Genomic DNA, 27749 nt, shown 5'->3' with positions numbered 1-27749 from the left:
ATAAAATAATAAAAAACTGATAAATGACCATTTTATTTATTAACAGAGTCCGAGATATTCTATAAGATATTCTCGTTTAAAAATAGTCTTCTAATATATCAAAAAACTTATTTAGTAACAATAGAACATTGTGATCTTACACCATAATACGCAGCACACGCTTTCATTGTAAAATTAATCTCGTCGAGCATAATCAAGCAATAATCAAGAAGAATACTCCTCAATCATTTCTTTAATTATACAATATTTTGTTCAAGTATACAATTTTTCAAATTATGTATTGTCTATATGTGTATAACACATAGACAATGTGTATAACTAATATTAAAAAAGTTTCCTCTCTTTTATATTCAACTGTTTTCTTAGTTTTCTTGCTTATAACTCAATAATTAATTTGATAAAGGATGAATTACCACAAGTACTGATTCTGCTTCATCATGTACATAGGATAAATGACGTGTCAATAATGCATCATGAATAATCCATAACGAAAATCCAACATTCCCTCCATGTTCCTTCGACTTTGCACAATCTCTTTTAAAAGTTCATATTAAATTTCGATTCACCACTATGTACGCGTATTAGCTGCGGCGTTTTGTTGGGCTCGGATAAATTCTGGGTAATCGATATAGCCGTCGTTATTACTGTCGTCCATGCTAAGTATCGGATCTATCAATTGCACTAATTCCTCATCCTTGAATAATTTATCGCCGTGCGTACGAGAATCCGGACTACCTTGTTCTACGGATACAATGGAAATACTTACAAATTCAGTTGCGCAAGAAAAGATACAGTAAAAAGAGAAACTGCTGATGGATTTAGTTCGTACGTACCATGCCAATGTATAAGCGACTTGATCAACTCACAACCGTCCAACTTATTGTTATTATCTGCATCGTGCATCTTGAAATAGTGAAACTGCAGCTCCTGATCTGTCATCTTGCTGGTATCTATTGGAACGTCAGCGTGCTCGGCGATATGTCTGGTAGAAAAAAAGAAATATACTGTCATTTGTGTATTGATGCTTTATAGCATTTGTATATTGTTGCTTTATAGTAACAAATTGTTGGTGCCTTATCTTTGGCTTGATTGCAATAAAGATAAAAATAATAATAATAAAAGAATAATAATAAAATAAATAAAAGATAAATAAAAAAATACTAAGATAAAAAAAATAATAATAAAAGAAGCTAAATAATTAAATTTTTACGTAAACCCGTATCCAGATGATACCTACTCTTTCTCGTGAGCTATGTTGGCGGTATTAAGTAACTGAGGTTGCCCATGACCATGCCCATGTGGTTGTTGAATCTGAGGCTGACCAGGAATTTGTTGTTGCATGGGTACTTGCTGTTGCATGGGTACTTGCTGTTGCATAGGTACTTGCTGCTGTACAGGTACCTGCTGTTGCATGGGTACTTGCTGCATTGATGCTTGCTGAAGGGGAACCTGTTGCTGCGCTGGTACTTGATACTTAGGCAAAGTTTTATTATGCCAGACATTAATTAAATCGGAACTCGTTCTTAACTTAAACATATACTAAAGAAAAAAAGCCAACAGCGAAGATAAGATGTAGCGGTATTGAAGATAATCAGGTGACTGAGATGTAATCAAGCAAATTTACCTGTTGCTGCGGCACGTGCTGCGCATGTTGCGGCATTTGTTGCTGAAACAGACAAGTAGTCAATTATAAAATAACGTACATCGGACTATCGTTAACGACAGCTGTTTATAAACAATGTTGAATACTTCAACGCGAGGATTTAGGCCAGTATAATTCTGCTGTACATTTAGATGTCAAAAACCTGACAATAACAAACTTGACGCTTACTCGCCGGTAAATAAAACGTGACCGAACGATTTTTCTTAGAGTACCCACAACGTCGGAAATCAAACTTGACGGAATTATACCGGCTTCGCTTCGAATTGACTCCCACGTCATGCGCCGGGAAGCGACCACGTTGAACCATATGTTGAGGATCGTCGTTGGGAAAAGCGCGAGTTACCTGCTGATAATGCTGAGGCGGTACGCCGGGCGGAACTCGTTGCGCCTGGACGAGGATGTATTTGCATCCGAACGACCCGATTATCAGCACGCACAGCGTCCAATGCATCTTCGTTACGCTGTATCGAGAAAAAAGGAAACAACGTACGTTAGTCTTGGGCTCCGGGACGTGTCGGCGAACGCTCTCGCGCTCGACCACGTTGCCACGCTCGGCGAGATCGTGAAAAGGTACCTCTCGTTTACGCTAGGAAATGTCCAGGTAGCTTGTCATCTGCGTGAACGTTTCGTTCATCGACCGCCACGAGGTTACGAGCGAGCCGCCGTTCGCGAGTCACGTCACTCACGTCTCAGGAAAACCGTACGATGTGCCGAAACCACGCCGACTGACAGTGACGTGGACGTGTTGGACTGTTGTGGACAGATGCCGCGCGGTTTCGTTCCACCATGGAAAAGGCACGTAACGAAGATCGTTTCCAGAAAAGAACCTGCGAAGATGGACATTGCCGCGTGTTTTTAAAGCATTAAAAGATTAAAAACCGATTGTTGAAACCTGTTGATAAACTAATAGTTAAATAATATGTCTATCTTTGGCTAATTTGGAGGAAAGACACATATATGTGCTTTCACCATTAAGTAGTTTACGAACAAGAGTTGGATCGAACAACTGGCCCTAAATCTTAAAAAAAAAAAACATTTAAAAAGTCGCTAAGCATGAAAAACTGTTATATATTGAAAAAATCTGTTGTATAAAATTGTTTTAATATACTCAATTAAAAGTATAAAATAATTGTGCATTGCAACATAAATCGTGTCGATTTCAGTATAAAGAATAAAAAGAATATTTTAGGTGAATAAGTGTTGTTTCACATTTCATATATAATTTTAAAAACATTAAAAATGTTTTTTAAAAAAAATTAAACATTTTTAAAGACCAAGAGATAACAGAATTAGATATTTAAATTGGCGATTGGCTCGCCAGTCGAGCCCCCGAATCCGGCCAATCACGTTCGGCCGCTCCGAGGCGACGCAGCGGCCGATTATTTTTATCTTTGAGTGGTCTCGCCATTTGTTTCCGTCAACGCTCGGAACACTTTTACTTGCGGAAGTCAGCTATCGTTCTCCAGATGAATTTCACACAGGTATGAAGTGTTTGTGCTCCGCGCGCCCGTCGCCGTGCTCCGTGCTATTGGTGCTGCAGTGTGTGTTATTCGGAACGCGCTTTTTGTTTCCGCGATTGGCACTCCTGCTCCTCGTTTCGCGGGCCGCGGGAGCAATCGCCTGCGCGAGTACGTGCCGTATACGCGTTCAATAATTTCCGTGTGTATTAAGTGTTTGTCGGAATTAACGTACCGCGCGAATCGCTCGCTTGAGACGGAGATACCGGAGGCGGAGACGCGGCGAGGCGAAGTCGGCGACGGGCGAATTGGTACGTACGGCAATTGCGAACGATTGACTTTCGCCGTGACATTCGCAGGCGATAATCGTGGTGCTTGTCTCGCCATATTTCTAAATTCGAATGCAGCATTTCATTTATCGCGTGTCGCGCTTTGAACGCAGTGCCGGAATTGTCTCCGATGTGATTTATCTCCGATTCTCTCCGGGATAATTGAGGGCTGATACTCTGTCGTACCGAGTGATTCGAATAACGGAACGCCGCGATGTATCGCCCGTTTCGCGAATATGCGTCATATTCTCGTGGATCCGGTGGATCTCGCGTAGCGTAAATTGGCGGTCGGCAGTCACGATTCTTCGTCGCGCAAATTAATAACGCAGTTTCGCTTTCGCGAGATTTACAAGTTCGATACCGTACTGCGCGTGCTGTATTAATTTCAATAGCGTTATCTTTGATTAATCAACGGCGCGTCTGCGTGTCTTTATCAATCGTCCGCTCGATTTGCGTAGTGTCGCGGCAAGTTGCCGACATCTTAGAACATTTCGTCGTCATTGAAGTAACGCGATGATCGAACGCAGAACGACTCGGGGCGATTTTTATTATTATAATTGTTTTATTAATTTATTTAATGAAAAAGAAGACAATTATTAATTATGTCGCAATTTTATTCTAATTCTTTGTAGCCTGTCTATCCATATTTATATATCGATAACTTGATTTTGTAATACATGCTTTTATATTACGAAGCAAAGTACTTCCTTCCCCACGGGTACGACCTTGGCGAGGTGGGAAGGCCCAGTACCCAGTACGAGGATTTTACCCAAGCAAAACTCTTGTTCTGCTTGGATAAAAATCTAAAGACGGGGAAGCTAACGTACCCTCGTCCGCCGATTTAATTGAATAAACGAACCGCAGCCGGTTCGTCGCGTTTGCTTCGGGAGTGCCGTTCAAGTAATCGGACTAAAGGACTTTTTCAAACGGGAGTGCCGTACAGTATCGCGCGAGAAAGACTTTTACTGAAATTAGTCCGCGCGCGATTGTAGTTTATTATCCGCGAGTGTTTCTCGCGAGTGTCCTGTGCGGTGAGAGGAGGAGGAGGTCCGAGAGAGACATCGGGCACCGACGGAGCAACCTTGGGGTAAATATCATTATTTCTTAGCTACATAAAATTAATGATTCGTTTCCTTTTATTCGAATCGTTTTATTTCGATAAGTTAAAAGTAATTAAAAGCAGATAAATTAAAGATTTTATTCTTGTAAAGATTTTTTTCGGTAAATAACTAATTATTGCTAAATATCTCATTAAAAGACGAATTAGAGACGCGTTAAAATTATCTGTTGAAATGTTGATTATTTTGAGCATTTTTTAAATTTGAATCTTGTTTGTATGTTACAGTATCATCGTAGCTACGTGGCTGCATAACTCCGTCCGTTGCGCATCGAGTTGGTGAGTCAAAAAAATTTTTTTTATTGTTTTATATCATTTACGTATATCTATATCCACGGTTCGATCTCTATCAAGAGCTAATATTTCATTGTCAGTTAAAGTAACACGCAGTCCATTGCAAGGAAAATAAAATTTAGATGTTTATAGAATGCAAAAATAAAGACGCTCGATATTTTCTTATTTTTTTACTTCTTTTCAAGTCTATTTTTGGATTAATATCATTAGAATAAAAATTATAGCCTTATATGTATAAAGTAGAAATGGATTTATTATCAACACGCTCGATATTTTTTCGACGAGGAAATTCGGGACTTCGGGATGTAATAAAGGTGCAAAATATTATTTTATTTTGATAAAAATTGAGATGAGATTTATATTGTGATGACGATTCCTTTACACAGTTTATACATAAAATCTATGTACCACAGGTAAATGCTAATTTACCTGTCTTTACTCTACTTTCAGATAACAAATAATTATTAAATAAACTCTCATATGTACAAGTCACGAATTATAAAACTACCCTCTAATGCGTAAATCCGTTATTTTGTCACTTTTTACAAAAAGGGTCGCTCGAACGATGTAACTTAAGATTACGTAAAAAAAGAAAGATCCTGAAGACGCGTATATATATACTTGAAGGACACTGATATACGAGAAATAAATTATCTATCTCTAAGCGCCTTTCTCCTCCCGTTTATACACATATATGTATTAGTATCGCAATCGATACTAATACAGCTACAAAACTTATAGCGATACTTTGGACTTTCTTCTCGAAACGATGCTCGCTTCTTTTCACGATTCGATCTTTTACGTGTCTGAACCGTCTTTGCATTTTTTTTTTACAAAACACTACTACAAAACTTGCTGCCCGCTATAGAAAATCTACGATCGCCATCCGCTAATGCTAGCCGCGTAAAAACGCTAAGTCTACCAGCTACTATAATACAGAAAAACATACAATTTCCACAGTTGACTAGTTACACATTATCATGTTCTCTCGTCTGATATCCGTTCGTATTATCTACGCGATCCAGCATATGGGCGAATATCTCCGTCACGATAACATCTCCTCGTTTGTCGTTCGATACCTTTGCAAGGCACTGATTCATGGCACAATTATTACATCTACGTATAAGGTCTGTATAAGCGATATACGAATTCGCTTTTTGTGTTCAAGGACGCCGCAAAAGATAGTGTCCTTTCAGTTTCCGCTTGTCGCTCGTTCCTTCGCGTTGATCCTAAATCTGGCGTATGTCAAAATTCGCGATAAACAATAGCGACACAGGGTTGTTAGGTTTCGTCGATACGCAAAATAACACTGACATACGCTACCGCTTCATGAATAACGCACTCTTCTTAATTCTACGCGCTACACAGGTCAATACTGATTTATTTTATTTGGCGTGTTCGCTTGTTTCAGTCGGTTATCCTTCGCGTATGATCTCTTACGCTCAGACTCCTCATCTCTTTGTTATTTATCGTATTTCACTCCGCTCGCTCTTGCCGATAGTTTATTACACTCGCGAGTCGGCTGGAGTTATCTCGAGTACCTCATCGTCTACGCGAGATCTAAGTGACGTTCCTCGCAACGAGTACACGACTCACAGCAGATATGGAAATTTCTCCTCGCCTTCCTCTTCCGTCTCGCTGGACTCTTGACTGGACGGAGGCGTGTCCAACTGGGGCAGGCCAAGATCCAGATATTCCTAATGTCGAAGAAGCATGTTAAGATCAAGACTGCTGCTACAAAAATCCTGCTTTATTTATCGACATGCGCGGATATCGCGACTCACCTCGTTCGCCGTTATCGTTAATATTCTGTCGAGATCGATGACCAGTTCTTCAAAGTTCGGCCTTTCGCCCGGTTGATAACTCCAACAGTCTCTCATGAGCATATATCTATAAGCAAGGAATCGAGGAGTATATTCTCTCGAAAATGAAACGTATATCGAGTGCGTTATGTAGGCAGATTGCGTATAAAGCATGCCTTACATTTCGATCGAGCAGCAGGGCGGCTTCTCCATTCGATGGCCCGATCGAAGTAGCTGGAATAATTTCTCAACCGACGGCACGGACGGATAAGGCGTGCCGCCCAGCGTCATAATCTCCCACAACAGAATCCCGTACGACCATCTGGAAGAAATGAAAAATGTTAAGGGATAAAGATAAATGCGAAAGAATTATAAGTCGAAATAATTAAATAAAATTCTCTGTTGGAGGAAAGAATTATTATTCTTGGACACTCACACGTCGGACTGAGTGGTGTAAATACGGTGAAACAGAGCCTCTGGGGCCATCCACTTCACCGGCAACCGTCCGTCCGTTGTCTTCCTGTAGTAATCGTGGCAATGAATGTCCCTGGCGAGACCGAAGTCAGCGATCTTCAGCACGTATTCGTCACTGACGAGGACATTCCTGGCCGCCAAGTCTCTGTGTATACACCTCCTACTGGCCAGGTACTCCATCCCACGCGCCACTTGGTACGCGAACGAGACCAGATCCTTTTGCGTGAGGGTCCTTCGTTCCTTCGGCTCTTGTCCGATAGCCGGTTCGTATCCCGCGGTGGGTCTGTGGTCTCGGAGGAAGTCTCGTAGATTGCCGTGAGGAGCGAACTCCACTACGACGTATAGAGGACCGTTCTGAGTACAGGCACCCAGCAAATTGATAATGTTCACGTGCTTGCCGATCATCTTCATCATCTCCATCTCCGAAACCAGATCCATCATCTCGGTGTCCGTGTGACCCTCTGTTAACGAGAATATAGATATGTATAAAATATAAGATACATCTTTCTTTTTCTCCTCTATGCAATCGTAATCGTATATTTTTATTTGCTCACCTTTCAACATTTTTACCGCTACGACGCTGGGTATTCCGGGTTTACCGGTGTTCGTCTCAGCCCTGACGACCTTGCCGAAGGCTCCTTCGCCTAAGGTATTTCCAAACGTGAAATATTCCCTCGGCAATTCCCAAGCGCTGTCCAGTGGCAGCTCGTACTCGGACACGTTGTCGCTGGTGTTGTCCTCGGCGATGACGGTGGACTTTTGTTTCTCGATTTTCACCACCGGCATCAGCAGCTCCCCTTCTGCGTTCTGCGCGTTCACCAATTTCTGCTTCTCCACGATCACCTTCTTGGTCCATTGCGTGACGACCGCTGCTCGCGCCGTTTCTATCGCGAGCAGCTTCTTCATTTTCTCGCGTTTCAGTCGATGGAAGATGTATATCACTACGACGACACCCACGGCAAAGAATATGCATAGAATGCCCGCTAGAACGTTCACTAGGATCTGCGGCTTCGCGGCTAGCGGTACTCTCTGCTCGTCCAGTGCTGAATAAATTTTATAGAATCAATATATGTACAATAGCTTACTTGCCTTTTGTACTCCACTCAAAAATATTTTGTTCCTATGAACGGTACGCTTAAAAACTTCAAAAAACAAAACTGGGTTGTAACACACTCACTTTCGTGATCTACTACACGTAGATAAGCGTTAGCAAATGTTTCCCCTAAAGTGTTCTGGGCAATACACGTGTACCATCCCTCATCCTTTTCAGTAACGTTGTACAGATTCAGCTCTTCAGGATTTTCTGCTCCCTTGTTTCCAGCCTATGTCGAACGAAAAACGCCACTGTTAATTGTTTGATGCGTTAATCAAACGTACAGCGATATTTACATAAGTACGTGAGCGCGAGCGCACATTTTAATTTGCTTCTTTGATAAATGTTAGGACAGCACAGAGCCACATTAAGTTAGCAATATTCGAAAAATTCGAATTTGAAAGCAAAGATCGAAAGAAAGCGATTAAAAGAACAGATCGCGAAGTTTGCATGCAAGCTGCGCCCACCTTGACCTCCACTCGTAAGCTCTGATTGGTCTTGTTGACGGTGTCGAAAGAAGTATGATAACCATGATACCATTCGAGATGACGATGAGCATCGGATAACACCTTGCAGTTCATACTAACGTTCCTTCCGACAACTACCGTGGTATTTCGTGGTGGAATCGTCAGGATCGGTCGATGCGCTACTGTCTCTACAGAGAAAAAGAAACCCAACCACCAATAACGTTAAACCAACAATAATAAAACAAGAAATACATAGAGAATTCACCTGTTCAAGTTATTTGGAATATTTTTACGCCTGTAAAAACGGAAAGATGTGTGAAAATAAAAGCTCGTAACATAGAAAAATAGACAGACCGGATCAAGCCTGTTTGCTAAATTGTAAAATAGATGTGGCGGTCGGAGCAACATCCGCCTACACGTACGCAACCCGAACCACCAAAATAGATAAATGTATTATTTACATAAAAAAATATAGCACCCATTAAATCACGTTTAATTCTCCTTCTTACAGAGTCAATGTCCTGTATGTGTATGTTTTGATTTCTATATATAAAATAGATTGGAATAAAATAAAGCGTAAAAAGAAATAAGATCCGCAACCGAGAAGCGAGAGAGACATATGCTGCAAAATGAAATAATCGAGTTTGTTAATCACTAGGACAGAGTCTTCTTCGTCCAAACCTGAAAAAATTTTGAGAATAGTTTACCCTGCACCATTGAGTTAGCACGGCAACAAAGTATTACGATTAAACGAATTTGTTAAAGAAAATTCGTCGATTAAATGAATTTTCTAAAAAAAAAGAATGGAGATAAATAAATGATCAGGACCCAGGACCCTCCACCACCATCATCGCGATAAATGGCGGTTGTACCTGGATCAGAGTCCCTTTGGCTTTGGGCGAGTCCTCTTGATCGCCGGGATATTCGGCGACTTTATACCATTCTATATACGGTTCGAGATCGGAGACAATGGGGCACCTGAAGGTCGCGGTACTGTTAACCAGAGCAGTCACGTTCTTCGGGTAGTCCTCATTGATGTACGGCTTATGCGGGAAACGCTCTGCGGTTTCGTTAACATCTTAAGTCCGCGCACGACGAGTCGTGCGTCCGCGTAATGACGCAGACGCGGCGCAAAATTGTTGCATGTTGCAACAACGAAACGACCGAACTCGCGTAGCAAGCAAGAAGAATCGTGGCGTCTCTACTCACCAATAATGTCGACTTTGAAGGTATAGTTGATGCAGCCCAGATAATTGCACACGATGCACGTGTAATTGCCGCTGTCCTTGGTAACGAGATCCTCCAACCTCAGGGTCCACTTGGTACGGATCACGACGCCAAGATCCCGTCTTGGTTCCTCGTTGTTCTTCAGCCACGTGATGTTCGGTTTGGGATTGCCCACGCTCGGGCATCTCAATCGCATCGTGCTGCCGGCGGGCTTCACCACCGTCAAGTGCATCTCGTCGGTCTTGTTGAACGATGGCGGGCTTTCCGGGACCTTCTGATTGTGCTCGTCCTCCGCATCCTGCTCGCTCTTCTCGTCCAGGTCCGCGTCCAATTTCTCGGTGTCCATATGCAACGACCGCGTCTCCGGCAAGTCTGCGGAAGAGATTATTATTGCGTCGTGTACAGCGCCCTTGACATTATGATTCAATTCGACACGACAGTTAATGTCACGTTTAATTGAGATTCGCGAGTGGGGAGTTATCGGGGGACAACTCACTTCTGGTTTCGGTCTCGAGATCGTTGCTCCCGTCTTCCGGTCTGAGCACGTTCATCGCGCCGCTCCTGTCCTCGCCTTCGTTCTCGAAGCCGTCGTTCTGCAGGTTCTCGACGCGCACGCTCACGTTCTTCCAGTCGATGGTTTCATTCGACTCCAATCTACAGCTGTAGACGCCCGTGTCGTCCATCTCGACATATTTGAACTTCAAAAGCTGCTTGTTTACGCGTATCCTGCTGGTCGACTTATGCAACGCTTCGTCGTCTTTATACCACGTCGTCTCGAAGTTGAAGTTTTGGCAACGTAGATTGAGCTTCTCGCCCACGGACACCACAATGTCGGGATTAATTTCATCTGCAATTTAAACATTATGCATCTCATTATAACGTTGTGTGAATATACCATGACTGCGAATATGCATTCAATCTGTATCCATCGGGTGTTGTAACGCGATGTTAACGATATTATTCGGCCTTTCTTCGTACACGATTTCCGCGAAGTGAAACTCGTGATTTATTACTCAGATTGTAGCTTCGTATCGAAAGAATCTGAAGGATCCCCTAAAGCCAATTAATGTTTCTGCCTTCTTAAGAAGAATAAAACGTCACGGCATCGTTTAAAGCGAATTATAAATCGATCGCGTGATAAATTAAGTAATTTTAACTTGGTCGTTAATATTTTGCTCGTTTTTTGTCGCATCGTCTGTCGCTTCGTATAGATTTAGCTCGTCGACGCGACGCTCTATAATAATCGCCGTCGCGAGAATTCACGGAGGTCAGATAGGGATGTTTTGTGATGAGAGAGAAAGAGAGAGAGAGAGCAAAACGACACGGAGCTTGGCTCGGGTCCGTCCAGTCTGCCTATCCCGCAATATTCGCGCCGGTTTGATCAAGGAAACTCATTTTCCTCCGCGGCTCATTCATGAGGCCGACCGACCGGACCTCGGAGTATCGCCATTTGGAAGACAGCCAGAAGTGAATCGCGACACTGTCCCTTCCGACGTTCCATCTGGAGCCTTTTTGCCCCTCCGTCCCCGGAATGCGTCGCACACTATTTTTAGAGCTATCCCCCCGCGAAACCCCCCCTCGCCGTCTCTCTTCCCCGGTGAATCGCCCTGTCATTACGACCACTAATAGTACTACGAGGCGCGTCGCGCGTCTTCATCATCGTTGAAATTTCGATTATTAATACCCAGACATGATCGCCCCACTCGCATCGATCACCATTCATTTGGATCGCAACGATGATCGGTGAGGTTTTTTTCCTTTCTCTATTTCAGCGGATCTGCTTCCCGAGTTATTCCAGACGCGCCGGGAAGAAAGGGAAGAGACTTTAATTCAATCGAGATCCCCGAGTGGAGATCTTTCTTTTCGCAAATCTTTAAACATCCTCGCGCCGAGCCTATCCTTGCGCACAAACGAGTCGTTGTGCATTGTGAAGAGCCCTCGACGGAAATCGATTGAGTTTATATTGTCGCTCGTCGCCGTGGGCGCTTCGCTTCGCTCTTTTTCGGGAGACAGCGACAGATGCGGGGCACGTGGCATCGGCGGCTGCGATCCGGTGCGCGAAGTTCGGTCCTGCATCGAGACGGAATCTGCGCGGGGTGTCCTCCCAAAAATTTAATTCATCCTTATTGGAACTCTTTTGTCGTCTTCAAAATCAAATCTGTTTTTTGGATATTTTTCTAAATAACCCGTCGTCCCAAAAACTCCGCGTTGAACCACGCCGGATCGTGGACTTCGACCGATACCTATAAACTTAGGGATCGATTCCTCTCGGTACGCAACTGCATGGCCATCTGCCTCGAGCCAAACGCCAGGAATAGCCTTAAACGTTTCGAGAGCTTCGCGCCACTTTTGCCGGTGTTGTTCTCATCTCTTTCTGCCTCCAGCCTTCCCTCGCCGATGAGCTTTCGGTCGCGGTAACGAGCTTCGGCACGTTTTGGATGTTTGTATAGAATTAGTCGCACGGCGAAGAACGTAGAAACATTACGTCATGTAAAAGAATTTTTCAAAAAGAAGAAAAAGAGTACCGGCAAGTTCGACACGCTTGCAATTCTTTTAATAAATTCCTCGGGTCGGCGAGAATTTTGTTTGCCGCGTCACCTTTGCGCACAGCATCCAGGAACACGACTGTTTGCGATGTAAATAAAGAATTCGCAGTATGCATTAAGAAAGGAACAAATTAGCATCGGTAAATATAAAGATTTTGATCGAAATCAGACTTATTTTGCAGTTACGAGCCGCTGGAAATATTCCGAAATAAAATTAATTCAATTTTAATTTCGATATCGAGCGCGCCTCGTTCAAGACCATTTAGCCATTAACGTCGCGCGCGACGACGGAAACCCCTGGTTTGTCAACGTCAGCGGCCGTTTATTTACCCGTGTCGCGCCTGAAACGCACGCATTTTTACCCCGACACAACGCACTGTCTAACTGACGTATACAGCGTTTTCCCTCGTCGTGCATGGTTGCGTGGATAGTGATAGTTATAGCGGCCGCGTTAGAGAAACGATCTCTGTCCCGCGCTCGTTCTTCAACGTCCCTCGGTCTCCTCGCGCACTATGTCTTCGCGAAGAGCGCCGTATAATCTTCCAATAACACAACCCGATCTTTAAACGTAGGCTTTCTTAGGCTTCTCTCATCCTTCTCTCGTCTCTTAGGCCGCTCAGGCGGGAAGCTCGCGGTGCATCTCGCTGCTGCAGCACGTGCCGCTCGTAAATCGCTATCAAAGTTTCCGCGCAAACGGAGGCGCGGCTACCGGTTCTCCGAGTGCCGGACGGCTTCATAAATAATCGCTGTTTTCTCGCGTGCGCGACTAGGAGTAAAATCACTCTAATGCGAGTAATATTTTGTCATTGATACCATGGCTTCTCGTAATTCAATCGTCAGATGTGAAAGTCGAATACGAAAAGAAGCGTTCGCCGCATTACGTCTTATTTCTTCACGTCTAACGTGATTCAAGAAGATAATCGGACAGGTAACGATAAATCAGTCTCAGCCTCTAAACCGATTTATCGGTACCAGTCCGATTATACCTTGAACCGTAAATCGTAAATAAGGTGACGTGACGGGCATTCGTTCGACTTTCAGCGCCGTCCGACTTTTCACGTCTTCATCCGTGAACGAGAGATTCGGAGAGCGCTAAATACTGGCGATACGATTGCTCGTTCAAAGAAACAAGGCGAGGTCAGCCAACAAGATGGATTACCGTCGTCGTCGTCGCTCCCGACGCGAGTCGTGCCAAAAATATTTTCACTTGACTGGCCCCGCCGATCTCCACGATTTGTGCGAACGCACAAATTAATCTGTACCAGATTAGAAACTCGAAAAGAGGACCACTGTCTCTCTATATTATCTCGACGAGCGTTTGGAGCTTTCTACGATCATCTCGCACAATTATCAGATCGTTTTGCATCGTTCGCTCGCTTCAGATGGAACCAGATCTCTCGCTTCGCTCGAAATAGCCAGAAGTCGTCGAAATAAAAGGCGCCAGTCGTGAGGATATCATGCGCGGACAGCGTCGCAATTTACGTTCTTTTAATTGCTCGTTGTTTCTCTGCTTTCACGGAAACGAATCAGTTGCTGAGCGAACGCCCCTTGCACTGCTGATATAATCTTCGCGTTGAAAAAATTGTAAAGAATGTGAAGAGAATTGTTAACCGGGTGAGAACTCCATAGTTTTTTTTTTTTAAGAGTTAGCAAGATAAATATTTGACTCGAGATTTCCGAAAAATTTGTTCAGAACTGTAAACGAGTCCCGCGATACGGCGGATGAACAAACAAACGATTCGCAAAATCAAACAGCGCTGAAGACTTATTGTTAGCAGAAGCTGAGCACACCGGATTATATGGATCATTCGCGATTAATCGGCAACGTAAAACGGCTCCGAACTCTAAACGACGACAGAAATCACGACTGCCAAGTTCGCGTCGGAGTCATCTTACTTCACGAGCGAAACGAGAGCCTAGAAGTGGCGGCCGTGGAAATAAAGAAAAATCGACAGGCGAGAAAGATCTCTCGACCTCGAAGAAGTGCCCCGCGGTGTCGGATTACGATCGTCCCACGCGTACGGCTTTTAGCGTCTTCATTCGTAGAGGAGAGAGAGCAAGAGAGATCTCTTTCATGCCGCCGATGTTATAGCGGTCGATCTTACGCGAGATGATGATTCGACAAAAAGGAGAAACTCTAGACGCGATAATTCTTGTGCGAGCGGCGCGGCGCGATCTCTCCGCGCGGAAACGTTAAAACGCCGACCCTTTTTTCTTCATTACACACAAGATCCTCTTTTTCATAGAACGTTCACCTATCCCGCGACGAACGTCGGTCTCTTCGCGGAAACCCGTCGGTGCGCTCAAAGTTTCGTAATTGAAACTGGACGGCGATGTTTTTTCCCGTCATCGGGTTAACGATACTTTACGGCACGAACGGAGTATCGTCGATCCAATTATACCTTGTTCTATTCTGTAGCGCGTGTTGACGGCTGAAATCGTTTTATTTCGATCTTTTTCTGCCCGGAGGAAGACAAAACGAACGTTCGTCGCGCACGGACGTCTTCTTCTTTCAACAAAAGACTCGATATATGATAATACGAGATAAAAAAACGGTCCGTGGCGAACCAAGCGAGATGAGTCGCGCAGGATCGGGGAGAATCCTGTTATACGTTTTAACGCATCGTCCGTTCGCGTTAAGATATCGCGTTAACAAAGTACACCGGGCCTCCGCTAGGATAGAGACCTGCCAACGAGGCTGACTCGACGATCTAATTAAGATTCCGTTTCGTCCTGATGTGGAAGCCGTCGTTTCATAATGGAGCGAATGCGCGGAGTAAAAAGGACGAGAGGAGATTTACGGTCCGGGAGACAGGGTGCAGATAGAAACGTCGGGATTCTTGACAGGTCGGCAGCCCTGAAACGATCGCCAGGTACACACATATCTAACCGCATAATTACACCTCGAAACGGATCATCCGACTCTCGGGAGATCGAGAGGGAACGTCGCTTAAGCGCGCTCGTTATCTTAACGAACGCGCCAAGCTTGTTTCAAGCTCCGTTCGAGATGGGATCGCCGGCGGGAGGACAGAGTCGTGCGGATTTATCTTCCGCGTCGGTTTTCCGGGTTGCGCTGCATCGAAGAGACGAGCGCTTTTCCGAGGATTCTCATCTGCGAGACGAACGGGCACGGGTCCAGCGGAAAAACGGAGTAACGCTCGATCAACTGGCAAAAGCGACCGAGATCTCTTGGCGAAATCTCCTTCTCGGTCCCCTCCCCCTCCCCCGCTGTCTCTCATCCACCCCCTATCCCTCCACCCCATAAATCGCGCTTCGCTGCCATCTCTTTCATTGTCCAATTGGTAATATCAGCCGCTATTACGCTGTTGAATACATTTAATAGACAAAAGATTGGCAGTGGCTCTCATCGCTCTCGTCGCTCTCGCGACGCGGCGAGGTCCCTTCCCGCCCTGAATTTAGTCCGAGAAAATGGCGTTTCGTATCCGCCATCGCCGGGAGAGTATCGTTGCTGGCGATTCGGTAATAGCGGGCTCCGCAGCCCGGCTCGGCATTCAATGACCGGGCAATTGGACAATTGAGCTCAATCATAATAACGCTCATACGCATATATCGTGCCAACACACAGAGACATGTCGTTTCGCCCGTTCGACCGGCGTCGATATTTATTTACCGAAATATCAATCCGCCACCGCGCCGTGGCGGAATATATGTCGAGCGCGTCGAAAATAATCGGGGCACCGTCAGCGTCAACCCGGGAACCCCTCCCCCGAGAGCGGACGGTATTATGAATCTCTCCGTCCGCCCGGCGCGACGTTTAGGTATTAGGCCGAGTCGCGGCGAAACGGGACCCCGTTTACGTGTCGCGCGTTTACGCACGTGGCCCCCGTCGCCGAAATTCCAACGAAACTCTACTTTCGAGCACGCACCAACTATGGAATATAGTGGAAATCACACCAGCGGGGTACAAAGCCCGTGTCTGTTCGCCAGATGTGGTGCCCGTTCGAAATTTTCGACCGCGCCCTCCTCCTTTTGACCGGGGCAGCATTAGAGCTCTCGACGTTCGTCGAAATCGACGTTTCCATTGTTTGGAACAATAAACGAATAGCCCACGCAACGTCCTCGCATACTGCTCGCCGAACGCATCGCAATATTACGTAATAGTAACAAAATTGGCGGCATGCAATTGCAATTGCAACGACAACAATATTTCACGTTTATCCTAATGGCAGAAGACTCATGTCCATTTCTATCAAAGATTAACTTTAATCTCGGTTTAACTTTTATCTTTTTCTAGTTCTACGAATTAGTTAATCTGCATTGATAGAAATGAGCATCGGACGTAATTAAATGGAATCGGTGACAATTTGCATAGCTATCGCGAAGATAAATGATCACTGCGTCTATGTGCGACACGCACCACCGATAATTACATCCACGTGGGATATAATTACCGTCGCGCTGACGCTAATTAATTACTGCCCGTGTTTCTCCGTTCGCGGCTTACATTTTTGGTGACCGAGCAAGTAATCGTACTGTCACGTTTTCCTTGAACATCGATGACTGCAACCGAGTGCCAGCGGTTACGATTTAAATAGCGGCGATATGTATGCATGTGGCGTGTTCTCCGACACGAAGTTTCCCGAGAATGCAAGCGCCGATAATTAAATCGTAGCTACGAAGCCTAGGAGCGACGTGAACTGGAAATAAACCAGGATCAAACGCTGCATTTGAAAGCCTGACAGAGAGCTGACGTTTCTCGGTACAGATTTCACGAAAGTTCCACCGCGCAGCGCGAATTATTCTTTCGTATTATTATTAACACGGATCGCAACCGTCGTATCAATTTTCTTCAACATCTTTTCGAGCAGACGTAGAAGCTGAATTCTTTCGCTCGGCATCCGGAGTTAATATAAATCGCTGATTAATTGGTTTTCAAGTTGGAAATATTTCCTCTAGAAGACGCATCTCGGGGCTTCTGCGCGCTGTTCGTTTTTCGTTTGTACTTCCGCTTTCGCTTTCACTAGCTTCCTCGTCGCTCGCGCTTCTTCCTTCGCACTTTTTTTCACGTCGCACGACTCGCACTAGCCATGCTTCGCTCCGGTTGTTCCTTTTTCGATACGAAAATACCGCGTAACAGACTTCCTTTACAAATCTTCGGCTCGCTACGACCGCGTACCAGGCGCGTCTCGTGGCATTTACTCGTTTTATTTGACTCGCGATTTTCCTGGAGAACGAATTTACCGAAGAATGTACCGCGATGAATGAAATAAATTATGACAGGATAATAACAAAATTTCGTTACAGGATAATAACAAAATTTTGTGGTAGTTTCGGTTTCCTACTGCGATTTCTACATCGTTTTTAAATATTAATGTTTACGAGATTTCCATCGTGCAACCGAGCTTTCATCTCCCTTTGCGAATATTCCTAGAAAACGTCGTTATGCCGCTTCCGTGAATTAAACGCTCTTGAAATATAACTCGACTAAAGCATTAAGCGGCACGTTCCATAAATCGTTTATACATCATCGCTTGTGCAACTTAAATCTGAACTTTTATTTGCATAAAATTCGAACATATACGTAACAAGTGTTCGAAAGATCTCCATCTATTATTAAATGAATATGATTGTGCAATTTTTCCAAGTAATGTATGTATGTAAGAGTTATGTTTTCTCACCTAGTCGAACGGTCCGTCCTTGCGTAAGTCCGACGCCCAAGATAGCGAGGATCCCGAAGATTATGCAGATCGTCGCCATTTCGACTCGCTCGACACCGGACATACGTGGTTAGTGTAATCGCGGCATGGGTGACTTCCTGAAACAGAAACCGTGGAAGGTTTATTTGTCTTTCCCTCTGAGGCGGGATAAAATAGCACGTGGACGGAAAATGCCTGTCAACGACTTTTTCAGGGGCAACGAGAGCGGTTACAACTTTCGATTCGATCACAATCACTGAGCTTACAGACGATGAAAGAGGGAAAGGAGGGTAATTATGTAAATGGTAGGAAAGGTGGAAACTGAAAAAGAAAATATTTGGAAATCTCTCTCTCTCTCTTCCTTTCTCTCAAAATAAACTCGCGATTATGTCGGTAATAATAATAGACGAGCAAAATGCTCATTTCCTACCACGTTCCCTCCTTTTCTTCGGCCGCCCGACCTCGTCGTATTTTTTCTCTATTTCGCGAGGAGAGTCTTCCCGTCGCTTGGCCGACGGCCAAACCCCGAAAACGCGATGCACTCGCCGAGGACACACCGACCAACGGTTTTAGACTTTAGACACGACCACGCTGAAACACGGCCCTGAGAGCACTAGCGTGCGAGTCAACGCACAAGCTCTGGGCACGTGCTTCCCGTCCGGGAACGCCACATTTAACGCGACTCGAAATCATCGTTATCGTAAATTCACACCGAATATGAACATTCTACGACGATCGATGTTCGCGAGCTTGATAGCGCAAAAGCGAGAGACGGATTTATCAAAAATTTGCAGTTAATAAAACGCCCAGCAAAATCAGATACTTCCATTTAAAACTGGCATGTACAGTATGTATACTTTATATATAGGTACGCGGCGCAAACAAAATAAATAATTATCGCAAGAAGCGATCGAAAGTAGATAGAACTGCAGACAACTGGCTATGAAGACGGAAGGTTCCGACGTTTTATAATAAAGTTTTTTTCCGAAAATTTGAGAATGATCGCCACAGTGTTAACGCTCGACCCGTTTTGACAGTAACAGTCACCTGTAATATAGTCACCTGTTTTGCTGACACGCGAAAAACTCGCAAACAAGTGTTATTGATCGTCATTTCTCATTGTTTCTCCGTGTTTATAAGGCGTTATGCTTTCTAAGAGCCGGTTTCCAACCTGCGTAAACTAACTGATAGTTAAATCATATATATGTCTTTGTTTATTTTTTACATTAGACAAAGATATTAGACATATAATTTAACTATTAGTTAGCAGTTAGCCTACCAACAGGTTGGAACAACCGGCCCTAAAAGTGTCAAAAAAGAAAATGAGGGAAAAATCAAACAGTCTATCTTATCTGACGATAAATCTTATCAACTTATGAGTATGATTAACGCCGATGTCTCTAAAAGAATTCGAATTACAAACAATCGGTTATCAACCGACTATTTCGTATGTCATTCTCAGTACCTATATCCGATTTCGAGAGTAACTATCCAGAGTAACTTTTGATCCCTAACAGTAACTTTGATCGATGTTTTCTCGGGACATCCTACATATGCGCTTGTTTTTCCGTGCTACTATTAACAACTGTTGAAAAGGCCGAGGGCAAGTCTCGAACCAGATTGTTTTCTTTGAAACACCCTAACGACCACGTGAACACATTTTCCTACCTAGGGACTTGGTCCGAGAAAGAATACACGGCTGTAAGCCGAGGAAAATAAAAAATGTCGAATCCAGCGAGCGCGCGCGACGATTAATATCCGACCCTCCCTCGGGGGGTCGAAGAATCTCACGGATTCTTGGTATCGGGACTTTCCTCGCCGGGTCGAAGCGTCACCTGTTGCGTCGACGAAAAAGAGAAATGCGCGCATGGCACCCTCGCTCCCGTCGAAGTTGGTCGATGTCTCATCTCTCTCTCGGAGGAACACGCTCGTGAGAAGATTTTCTCTCAGAATCCGAGGCAGGCCAGAAAAACGCTCGTAACGAGAGAAGAAGGACACATCGAGACGAGCGAAACTAAAGAGAAACCATATTGTTTCTTACAGACAATATTACAGAAACAATTTGATAGTTTGAGAAGGAAGGGCGAAAATGTGGCGACCAGATTGTCGCAGCAAGAGAATAGGACTTTCAGGCAGAAAAATGGAAACTTCTAAAATAAGTAATTATACATTGTATAATTGTAATTATATGTATTGCGTCATACTTGTTGATTTTGCTAAAATTTATGTATGCGTCTCATTTCACGGAAAGCGCATTTATTTCAATTCGTTCGTATTTCCTACGTATTTCGCTCGCTGGCACTCGGTCGAAAATAAATTACGAGGGATGTCGCTGATATTAGAAGAATTTCATATTTCAGTGCTACGTCGCGCAAATAATTCGCCGATTTTAGGTACGCGTGGGTCGCGGAATTTCCGCGACAAGCGAAGCGCAGTCGGTCGACATGAAGCGAGCTTAAAGGGCCGCACATTAGTTTATAAATAAACTGATCGCGTAGGACGAAATGCGGCGCGGTTCTCGGTAATGCATGTATGTAATTAAAGCGAGTATTCTCCCGAATCCGGTACGTTAGGTCTATACGTTAGGTTTTACGTTACCGTACGTTAATATAACGCACCGGGTCGGTGAATGTTCGCTTAATAATCAAACCGCGTGGCGCGATCCTAATTTATAAATCCTAATTTATAGCAGGACGCAACGCGCGAAGTATCCCGCTTCAGTCTCGCTATTAGCCACTTTACGATCGGTTAATTTAACTTGCGGTTAAGTAGTGCTGAAGATCTTGATTGTAGATTTTGATCGCCGACGAGGAATGTCTACAGGAACGTAGCGTGATATTCACGAATGCACTCGTAGTGCAAATCTGACGTTATAAGAGTTTAGTGCTCGATAAAAGGGAGCATGGTGTAAACGCTCGATAATTCCTTCGTTTAGCGCGACGCGTTTGCATTCGAACGTATCAGTTTCGCTATAAATCCGCGTTCATTTTCTCAATGGCGGGATATAATCTCGCGTGTTTAGCCAATTAATAATAATTTATTTTGCCAATTTTATCTAAATCGAGGCTCAAAACACTATTTTTACATATGCAATACGTCGCTATTAAGTTGAAAGCAGCGGCAAACGTTCCCTAGAATAAAAATACATGCAATATTTTATAAGCGGAAGAGAAGATCTTTAACATCTGATTAATCTAGAAGATATTTTCACTTTTGCTTTATTATCACGCGACATTTATAGCTTCATTCTAGGAAGAATTTAAGGGCTGTACAAGATCAATCGTGAGGTTCGACTACAACATTTATTACATTATTTCTGAAACCTTCGGGAATTCGCGATTGGTTCGAATAGTGCAATTTCTTAGACGACCGGTTTATAAGAGACCTCGTAAAGTTATTTATAATGAACATCATTAAACGCTTACCTTTCTCGTCGCGTCAAATTAAATTAAATAATGATCATAAAACTCCTCAGTCTGCGTATCTCGTATATAAATCGGAATATTGTAATTTTCAGAGGTTGGCATTTACGATGTTTTAGCGAGATTTCGCTCGAGGTTTACGTCGACTTCCGATCGCGCACAAGGAAACATTTCGAGTTTAGTTACCGCGAACGTTGCGGTCAATGACCGGCTGCGGAATTAAAGCACGAAATTACACGAGAGAAACGTACCAATTTCGTGTGTTCGAGAACTGCGTTCAAAATCGTGCGTGATCAACACCGAGGTCCCAGCAAGATATATAATCTCGTACAAACTGCTGCACGAAAATGTACAAAGTCTAACAAGATTTTCATAGAACGACGTCCTTAAACTTATCTCACGAGACACACGTATCGCCGTCGTTTCAAGATATTTTGTCTAATCTGTCTTATTTTTCTCGATCACGAAATTATTTTTAAATAGATTTAGGAATGATCGACAAAAGGTTGTTCAAACCAAATCTATACAAATGTAGGGACGCTTAAAAATTAGCAAACCAGTTCATAAAAGCTACCATAAAATAACGCGAGCGCGTCGCACTATGGTAAACATTTGTTCTTTTCGAATCGGCACGCGGGCGCAGACTGCTATAAATCGACCCGAGCATGGTCTCTTTCTCTCTCTCTTTCTCTCTCTCCTTCCTTCAGTTTCTACTACGATACTTCATAAAGAATAGTAGCCTGTAACCGAGAGTTAGGCCCTAGAACAAGCGCGTCTGGTTCTCGTCGAAACCGTAACGAAAACCGTGCCCACGTTTTCTCGCCTCGTACCCATCGACACGATCGTATTATACATCACGCACACGCGTGCATGCTACGCTCCTTTCCTCCTGTAATTTAAAGCACGGTGCATCGAGCGCTTGAAATTCTCCCGACGAAGACGATTCCATTAGCGGGGATGTAAATCTGGCGTCGAAACAAAGCTCGCGGGTTCGCTAAACCCGTCCAGTATTTAAAAACTCCTGAGGTCATTCTTGAGACGGGACTCACGGGACGGTATATGAAGGCGATTGAAATAACACAGCCACCTCTGATTTTTTTCTATAGTTTTATTTAAAAAAGATCACTTCTAGGTATTTATTATAGAGTTAATTCGTATATACATATACAATATATATTTATAAAAGAAAAAGAACATAATTTCAAGAATTAATATAAAATATTTAAAATTATTTTGATTCGTTCATATATGTTCTTCCTCTTTGCACTTCTGATTAATCGCCCAAGTATCACGTTAGCCATTGCTAAAATTTGCGTACGAAATGAGACAGAGTAAAACGTCAGAGTAAAAAATATGAAAGTTTCGGAAGAAAGTGCCGATAGCAAGTTTTTAAATCATATCCTCGCCCGTCCGTCAACATCACGAGGTCCCGGACCTACGTCACGATAATTACGGGTGGTCGAATACCGTCGGGCCCCCGTGATGAAACAGGTTGGAGCGATTTCATTCAATTTGTCGAGGGTCGTGGAACACTCCTTCGTAGGGATATCGTAGATCTCGCCGAGATTTCCGACGATAATCACGGAACGGCCACGACTGAGGGAAGAGGATCGTCGCGGCACTTAAACATTCACGCATAAATCAAGGTGTGTTTCCTGGCTCCTTCAGGAGTACTCGAGAAGCGTGCTTTCAGATAGGCTCTTCCTCCATTAATTTCTTCTATTAACTGTCGAATATTTAAGTGAATGTGATTCTAATACTATTTTACACGATTTTAATATTATTTCAATTAAAACGGGGTATAATTTATGGCGGTACTTCGAGGGAGGGAGAAAGAGAGAAGGGAGGTCGTAAATAAATTCGGCAAAGTAACCCTCGAGATAAAAGAGGACGAAAGCGTGAAAATTTATGAACGGTCGCAACTGATAGAAACACAATTTCGTTGGCTCGAAATGGCGCCTAATCGAATGCACTTCGATACTTTCGCCGTTAAAAAGTTCGTTTAACCGTCGTCGGCGGTGTGGCTCAAAGACGACGAGGAGGAGACAGAAGAGGTGCATTAAGAAAGAGGACCGAGAGAAAAAGAGAGAGAAAGAGAGCATCAAGAAGACGCTAAAGGAAGAAGATACTGAAGAGATCCATTTTTCTGGAAGTCTCTCCTTCTCCTTCATGTACCCGGCGTATCACAAAACGATTAATCATAAAACGGGGAGTTATAAACCGGAAGCACGCGTTCGTACGAGGAAAATGCCGTTGCACATAGAGTAAAGGGCACGTGATAATTTGTACTTTAATTCTTTCAAATTTTATCCAAATTCAGTTTGATTCACTTGAAGATTTACCTGACTCTTAATCAGTAGATAACTTATCGCTCGTCGTATCGTCGAACTGTCAGATTAATTCATTGATGAAAGATAGACTTTATTATTATACGAATAAATATTTTATTGCATAAACATAAGAAATTATATCAACTTTAATCGGTTAATTGCCAACTCGAATATTTGAAATTTTGTGTGATATACTTTGATAGAATTGTATCTTATTGAAATTCTGATACGAATGGATCATTTAAAGTAGGCTTTAAGCTTGCCTCTTCCTCTCGTGATTCTTTTCTATATTCACGTGCATGTATTTGTTTTCATTCATCCGCGCGAACCGGAAACGAATTATCTCGAAAGCGAGTCGGCGGGTTAAGATATTATCCGTATACGGAGAGGGTGTCGACCCCCGAAAAGTAAGCCGCTTAGCGGGCATATCCGTTTTAGCCCCATGGGGTCGCGAGGAGAATTAATAACGTCGACGATGAGATCGTACGATACACGTGGGTGGCCTCTTGCTCGCAATCTCCGATTTGAAAAACACCAAATTTTTGGTTGTTTCGCTCGAACGACAATTTGCTCATAAAATATCCAAAGATTCCATATACTTATGTATAGCGACTTTCCTTATCGTATAAATCCGAATTCATGTAATTAAAATTACTAATTTTATTACTTTATGTAAATCTATGCAGATTTTATTTGGATTATGAGTAATGAGAGAAACAGCGATGTTTTTGCAAATTAAAATTCTCAAGTGAGCGAATCTCCTGACCTTCCGTTAAAATTCAGTTTTTGTAGTCCTAAACGTACGTATTTCTTATTCCAAGCTTATTTACATATGTATAATACGAAGTTACGATTTTATTTTATTTAATTTTCGCAGCAAGTTTGCCGTTCACTGAGAAAAAAGTTTTCTGCATTTTAATAAATATTAGTTTGCATAAAACTATGACTTTATTTATTAAAATGAAGAAAAATTTCTTTTTTATTAGTATTTGTGTATTTTACTGAGAAAAAAATATACTAATAAAAAGAAAAATTTTCTTTATTTTAGTAAATGGAGTCACAGTTGTATGCAAACTAATATTTACTGAAATGCAGAAAATTTTTTTCTCAGTGTAGTTTCATAAGATAACAATGCTTTATTTCTCGTAACGGTGTTCATTAACCTAACGGTATTATTTTGCTACGTGAAATGGTCCGTTTTAAAATTCCCGAATCTCGGAAGATTCATATACATGAAGAATAATATAACGCCAATTTTAAATATCTACTTTATTAATTCTTAAAATTGTGTCCCTTTAAATATTTTATTAATTTTGAAAAAATTGTTGCTTTAAATATTTCATTAAATTTAAAATTATGTCGTGACGTAGACAAAACGGGACTTTGTTCCACGCTTTAATCAGTTCAATTACCCGCAACGAAGCTTAAGGTCCATCGTCGCATACCTTTCGCGTCCGATTACGAACCTAACGACTCTACGCCGGTTTCGAAACTTTACGCGAGACCTTCATCTTTCGTTCAAACGAAATTCGCTTCGTTAATCGTAGAACTACACGTTCTGATCTCCCAGCGTACGCTGCGGCGACCCACGATCGTTCGCCGCAAACCGAATGACCGCAAATTCATAAAATAATCAATTTATAAAATATTCCATAATTGTAATGCAGCGGCACTATTTCGCGTCCGCGCGCTGATTGGCGGAGATGACCGAACGACACCGAGCGGCCGCGACTCGCTCCGCGGCGCCCCGCGCCGGGCGTCAGTTTTCGCGCGTTATCCGCGTAATTAATCGCGTTTGCCTTAATTCGGCGGTGAATCCGGAAAAATCGGAGCCCACGCGCGTCGTACGGCTCCGGAGTGTCGCGTGTGCCGCGGAGGCTACGGAGGATCATCGGGAGAAGCCATGGAACTCGTCTCCTCGAGCGTGTCGGTCGCCAGCGGGGGCAACGGGACGATCTCCGTGTCCGGGAATAGGTGAGCGAACATTTTCACATTTTCCCTGGCCGTTCGCGGCGGCGTAAAACGCCGCGGCGTAAGCGCGTCGCGACTCACTCGGCCTCGTCCAACGATGAATAAAACATGCGTCCAACGTGACCGCTGAGCGAATTGAGATATCCACGGCGGGCACGATTGATTCGTTATCGGCGATCTCACGCAGCGCCGAAACCTTGTCGGAAAGGATCCGTGGCGTCGCTCAATATGGCGGCAGGCGGTTATTGATTTTCGCCGTCCGATCCTCGCTCCCGTGAGAAGTACGCCTTTCCGCGGCGAAGAATTCGGGCGAGAGATGGATCAAAATTTGTATTTTACGTACATTTTTTCGCACATAATTATATTTATTAATATACAAGTGTAGAATGCCGATGTGTTGCCGCGTAAAAATTGGTTGCCGGTTATCTACTTACTCGATCCGAAAGAAAATTCAAGCCGTGTTTATGATATCGATCGATCTCGGAAATGGTCGCAGGCTCGGTCACTCGCGATCGCCTTGCTACGACGGAGCCCCGTGACACGCATGGCGATTGATATTCCTCGGAAAAACGTGCGACGCTTCCGCGAACGGCGAAGCGGCCGAGGTGGACGAGTGAGGGGTGAGGGAGAGCAGAGTCGGAGTCGGAGTCGCTCGTTTTTACATTGTTATCGTGTCGCCCGGGTACGTAAACACGCGACGTACCGCTCTGCACTAGGCGTCGCGAGACGAAAACTCGAGCGAGTTGTTTTGCTTCGTAATTTCGTATTCGGATAGTCGTTTTGACTCCTGACTCCTCCCCGACGGGCGATGTTTACTTCCCGGCGACGCACGCAACGAGTCGCGCTTGCCCGACCCAGCATTCATTCCGACGCGTAAAACATCGAAGAAGTCGCGGTGCGAAGTACGGGAGGGGAGCAGGGGACCGAGAGAAAGGGATCGGCGGGAAGGGCCCGGGTGGAATATTCATGACTCGATTCGGCGGCTTCCCCGCTGGCCCATCTCGAGTCTCGGCGGCGGCGACGGACGGGGATACCTACTTCCCGACGATCGCCGATGACTCGATGAGATGAGGCGCAAGGCAAGGAAGGTTAAAGATTTTAAAGAAGACACTCCGATGGCGTGAATAATAAGAGGTACGTGCGATGCTTGCGGAAGAGGTGGACGTGGAGGGGTCGGTAGAATGGGGAAGCGTACGCACGATGCAGGAATATTTTATTTATTAGAATCGCCTTAGAGGCGCCCGGTGAATCCGCAATGTGATCTCTGATATCGGAAATTCATCTCGCGCGAGATCTCTCGATAACGAGATATCTATCCTCAGATATCGCTCCTCTTGCCTGCGTTTATTTTCCGTTGAATCATTTATCAGTCACCTTTTCATCGAGAGGCAATATATTTAAACTCTTTGATAACGCAAATTCGTAGGAATGAGAGGGTAGGAAAATGGCGTTTCAACAGGTAATGTCGATCCATCTCAGGTAGCAAGCACTCGTCATTTTGACGTCAATTGACATTAAAATGACGAGTGCTTGCTACCTGGGATTTCTGTCAATACAGATTAACTTTAATCTCGGTTTAACTTGTTTTTTCTAGTTCTTTACCTGATAAATATAATTTACTTTTTCCTAGTTCTAGGAATTAGAAAAAAGTAAGTTAAACTAACGTTATCTATATAAAATTAATCTATATTATGTCAATTTCTATCAATGTAGATTAATTTTAATCTCGGTTTAATTTATTTTTTATCTTTTTCCAGTTTTAAGAATTAGAAAAAAATAATAAATAAGTTAAACTGAGATTAAAGTTAATCTACTACATTGGTAGAATGTACATTAGTAGGAATGGACATGAGTGCTTCGGAAACAGAAATTTCAGTGATATCGAGGAGAGAGAGAGAGA

At 43.6% G+C, this 27749-nt stretch overlaps 3 protein-coding genes across 4 annotated transcripts in view; 1 reads left to right on the top strand and 2 right to left on the bottom strand.

The window, feature by feature from the left end:
* Window positions 1-20: 20 nt before the first annotated feature.
* Window positions 21-2403, bottom strand: LOC112464155 (G-box-binding factor). Its single transcript, XM_025030998.1, has 6 exons — window positions 2238-2403; window positions 2007-2124; window positions 1625-1666; window positions 1238-1473; window positions 834-982; window positions 21-741 (listed from the first exon to the last, which is right to left on the bottom strand). The coding sequence occupies exons 2-6, from the start codon at window positions 2112-2114 to the stop codon at window positions 569-571; spliced, it is 708 nt and encodes a 235-aa protein (XP_024886766.1). The 5' UTR covers window positions 2115-2124; window positions 2238-2403; the 3' UTR covers window positions 21-568.
* A 2417-nt stretch (window positions 2404-4820) lies between these two features.
* LOC112464028 (colorectal mutant cancer protein) overlaps window positions 4821-27749 on the top strand; it is a 142716-nt gene continuing 119787 nt past the window's right edge. Inside the window, exon 1 of the mRNA XM_025030805.1 lies at window positions 4821-4845. The gene's annotated coding sequence lies outside the window, so the exon portion shown is untranslated. The remainder of the gene's footprint in view (window positions 4846-27749) is intronic.
* On the bottom strand, window positions 5194-18646 carry LOC112464040 (fibroblast growth factor receptor homolog 1-like). 2 transcript variants are annotated; one of them, XM_025030822.1, is made up of 11 exons: window positions 18557-18646; window positions 18109-18245; window positions 10420-10770; window positions 9906-10295; window positions 9569-9756; window positions 8314-8458; window positions 7691-8179; window positions 7099-7597; window positions 6844-6984; window positions 6645-6750; window positions 5194-6557 (listed from the first exon to the last, which is right to left on the bottom strand). In XM_025030822.1, exons 2-11 carry the CDS (start codon window positions 18209-18211, stop codon window positions 6453-6455), a joined length of 2517 nt encoding a protein of 838 aa, XP_024886590.1. In that variant the 5' UTR covers window positions 18212-18245; window positions 18557-18646; the 3' UTR covers window positions 5194-6452. The 2 variants fall into 2 exon arrangements, with proteins under 2 accessions (XP_024886590.1, XP_024886581.1); XM_025030813.1 differs by lacking the exon at window positions 9569-9756 and adding an exon at window positions 8697-8884 and having other exon boundaries at window positions 18557-18575.

The sequence above is a fragment of the Temnothorax curvispinosus genome, unplaced genomic scaffold (genome assembly GCF_003070985.1).
Source record: "Temnothorax curvispinosus isolate PA1 unplaced genomic scaffold, ASM307098v1 QBEX01001491.1, whole genome shotgun sequence".
Lineage (NCBI taxonomy): Eukaryota > Metazoa > Arthropoda > Insecta > Hymenoptera > Formicidae > Temnothorax > Temnothorax curvispinosus.
This window is presented reverse-complemented; position numbering and strand designations above follow the sequence as displayed.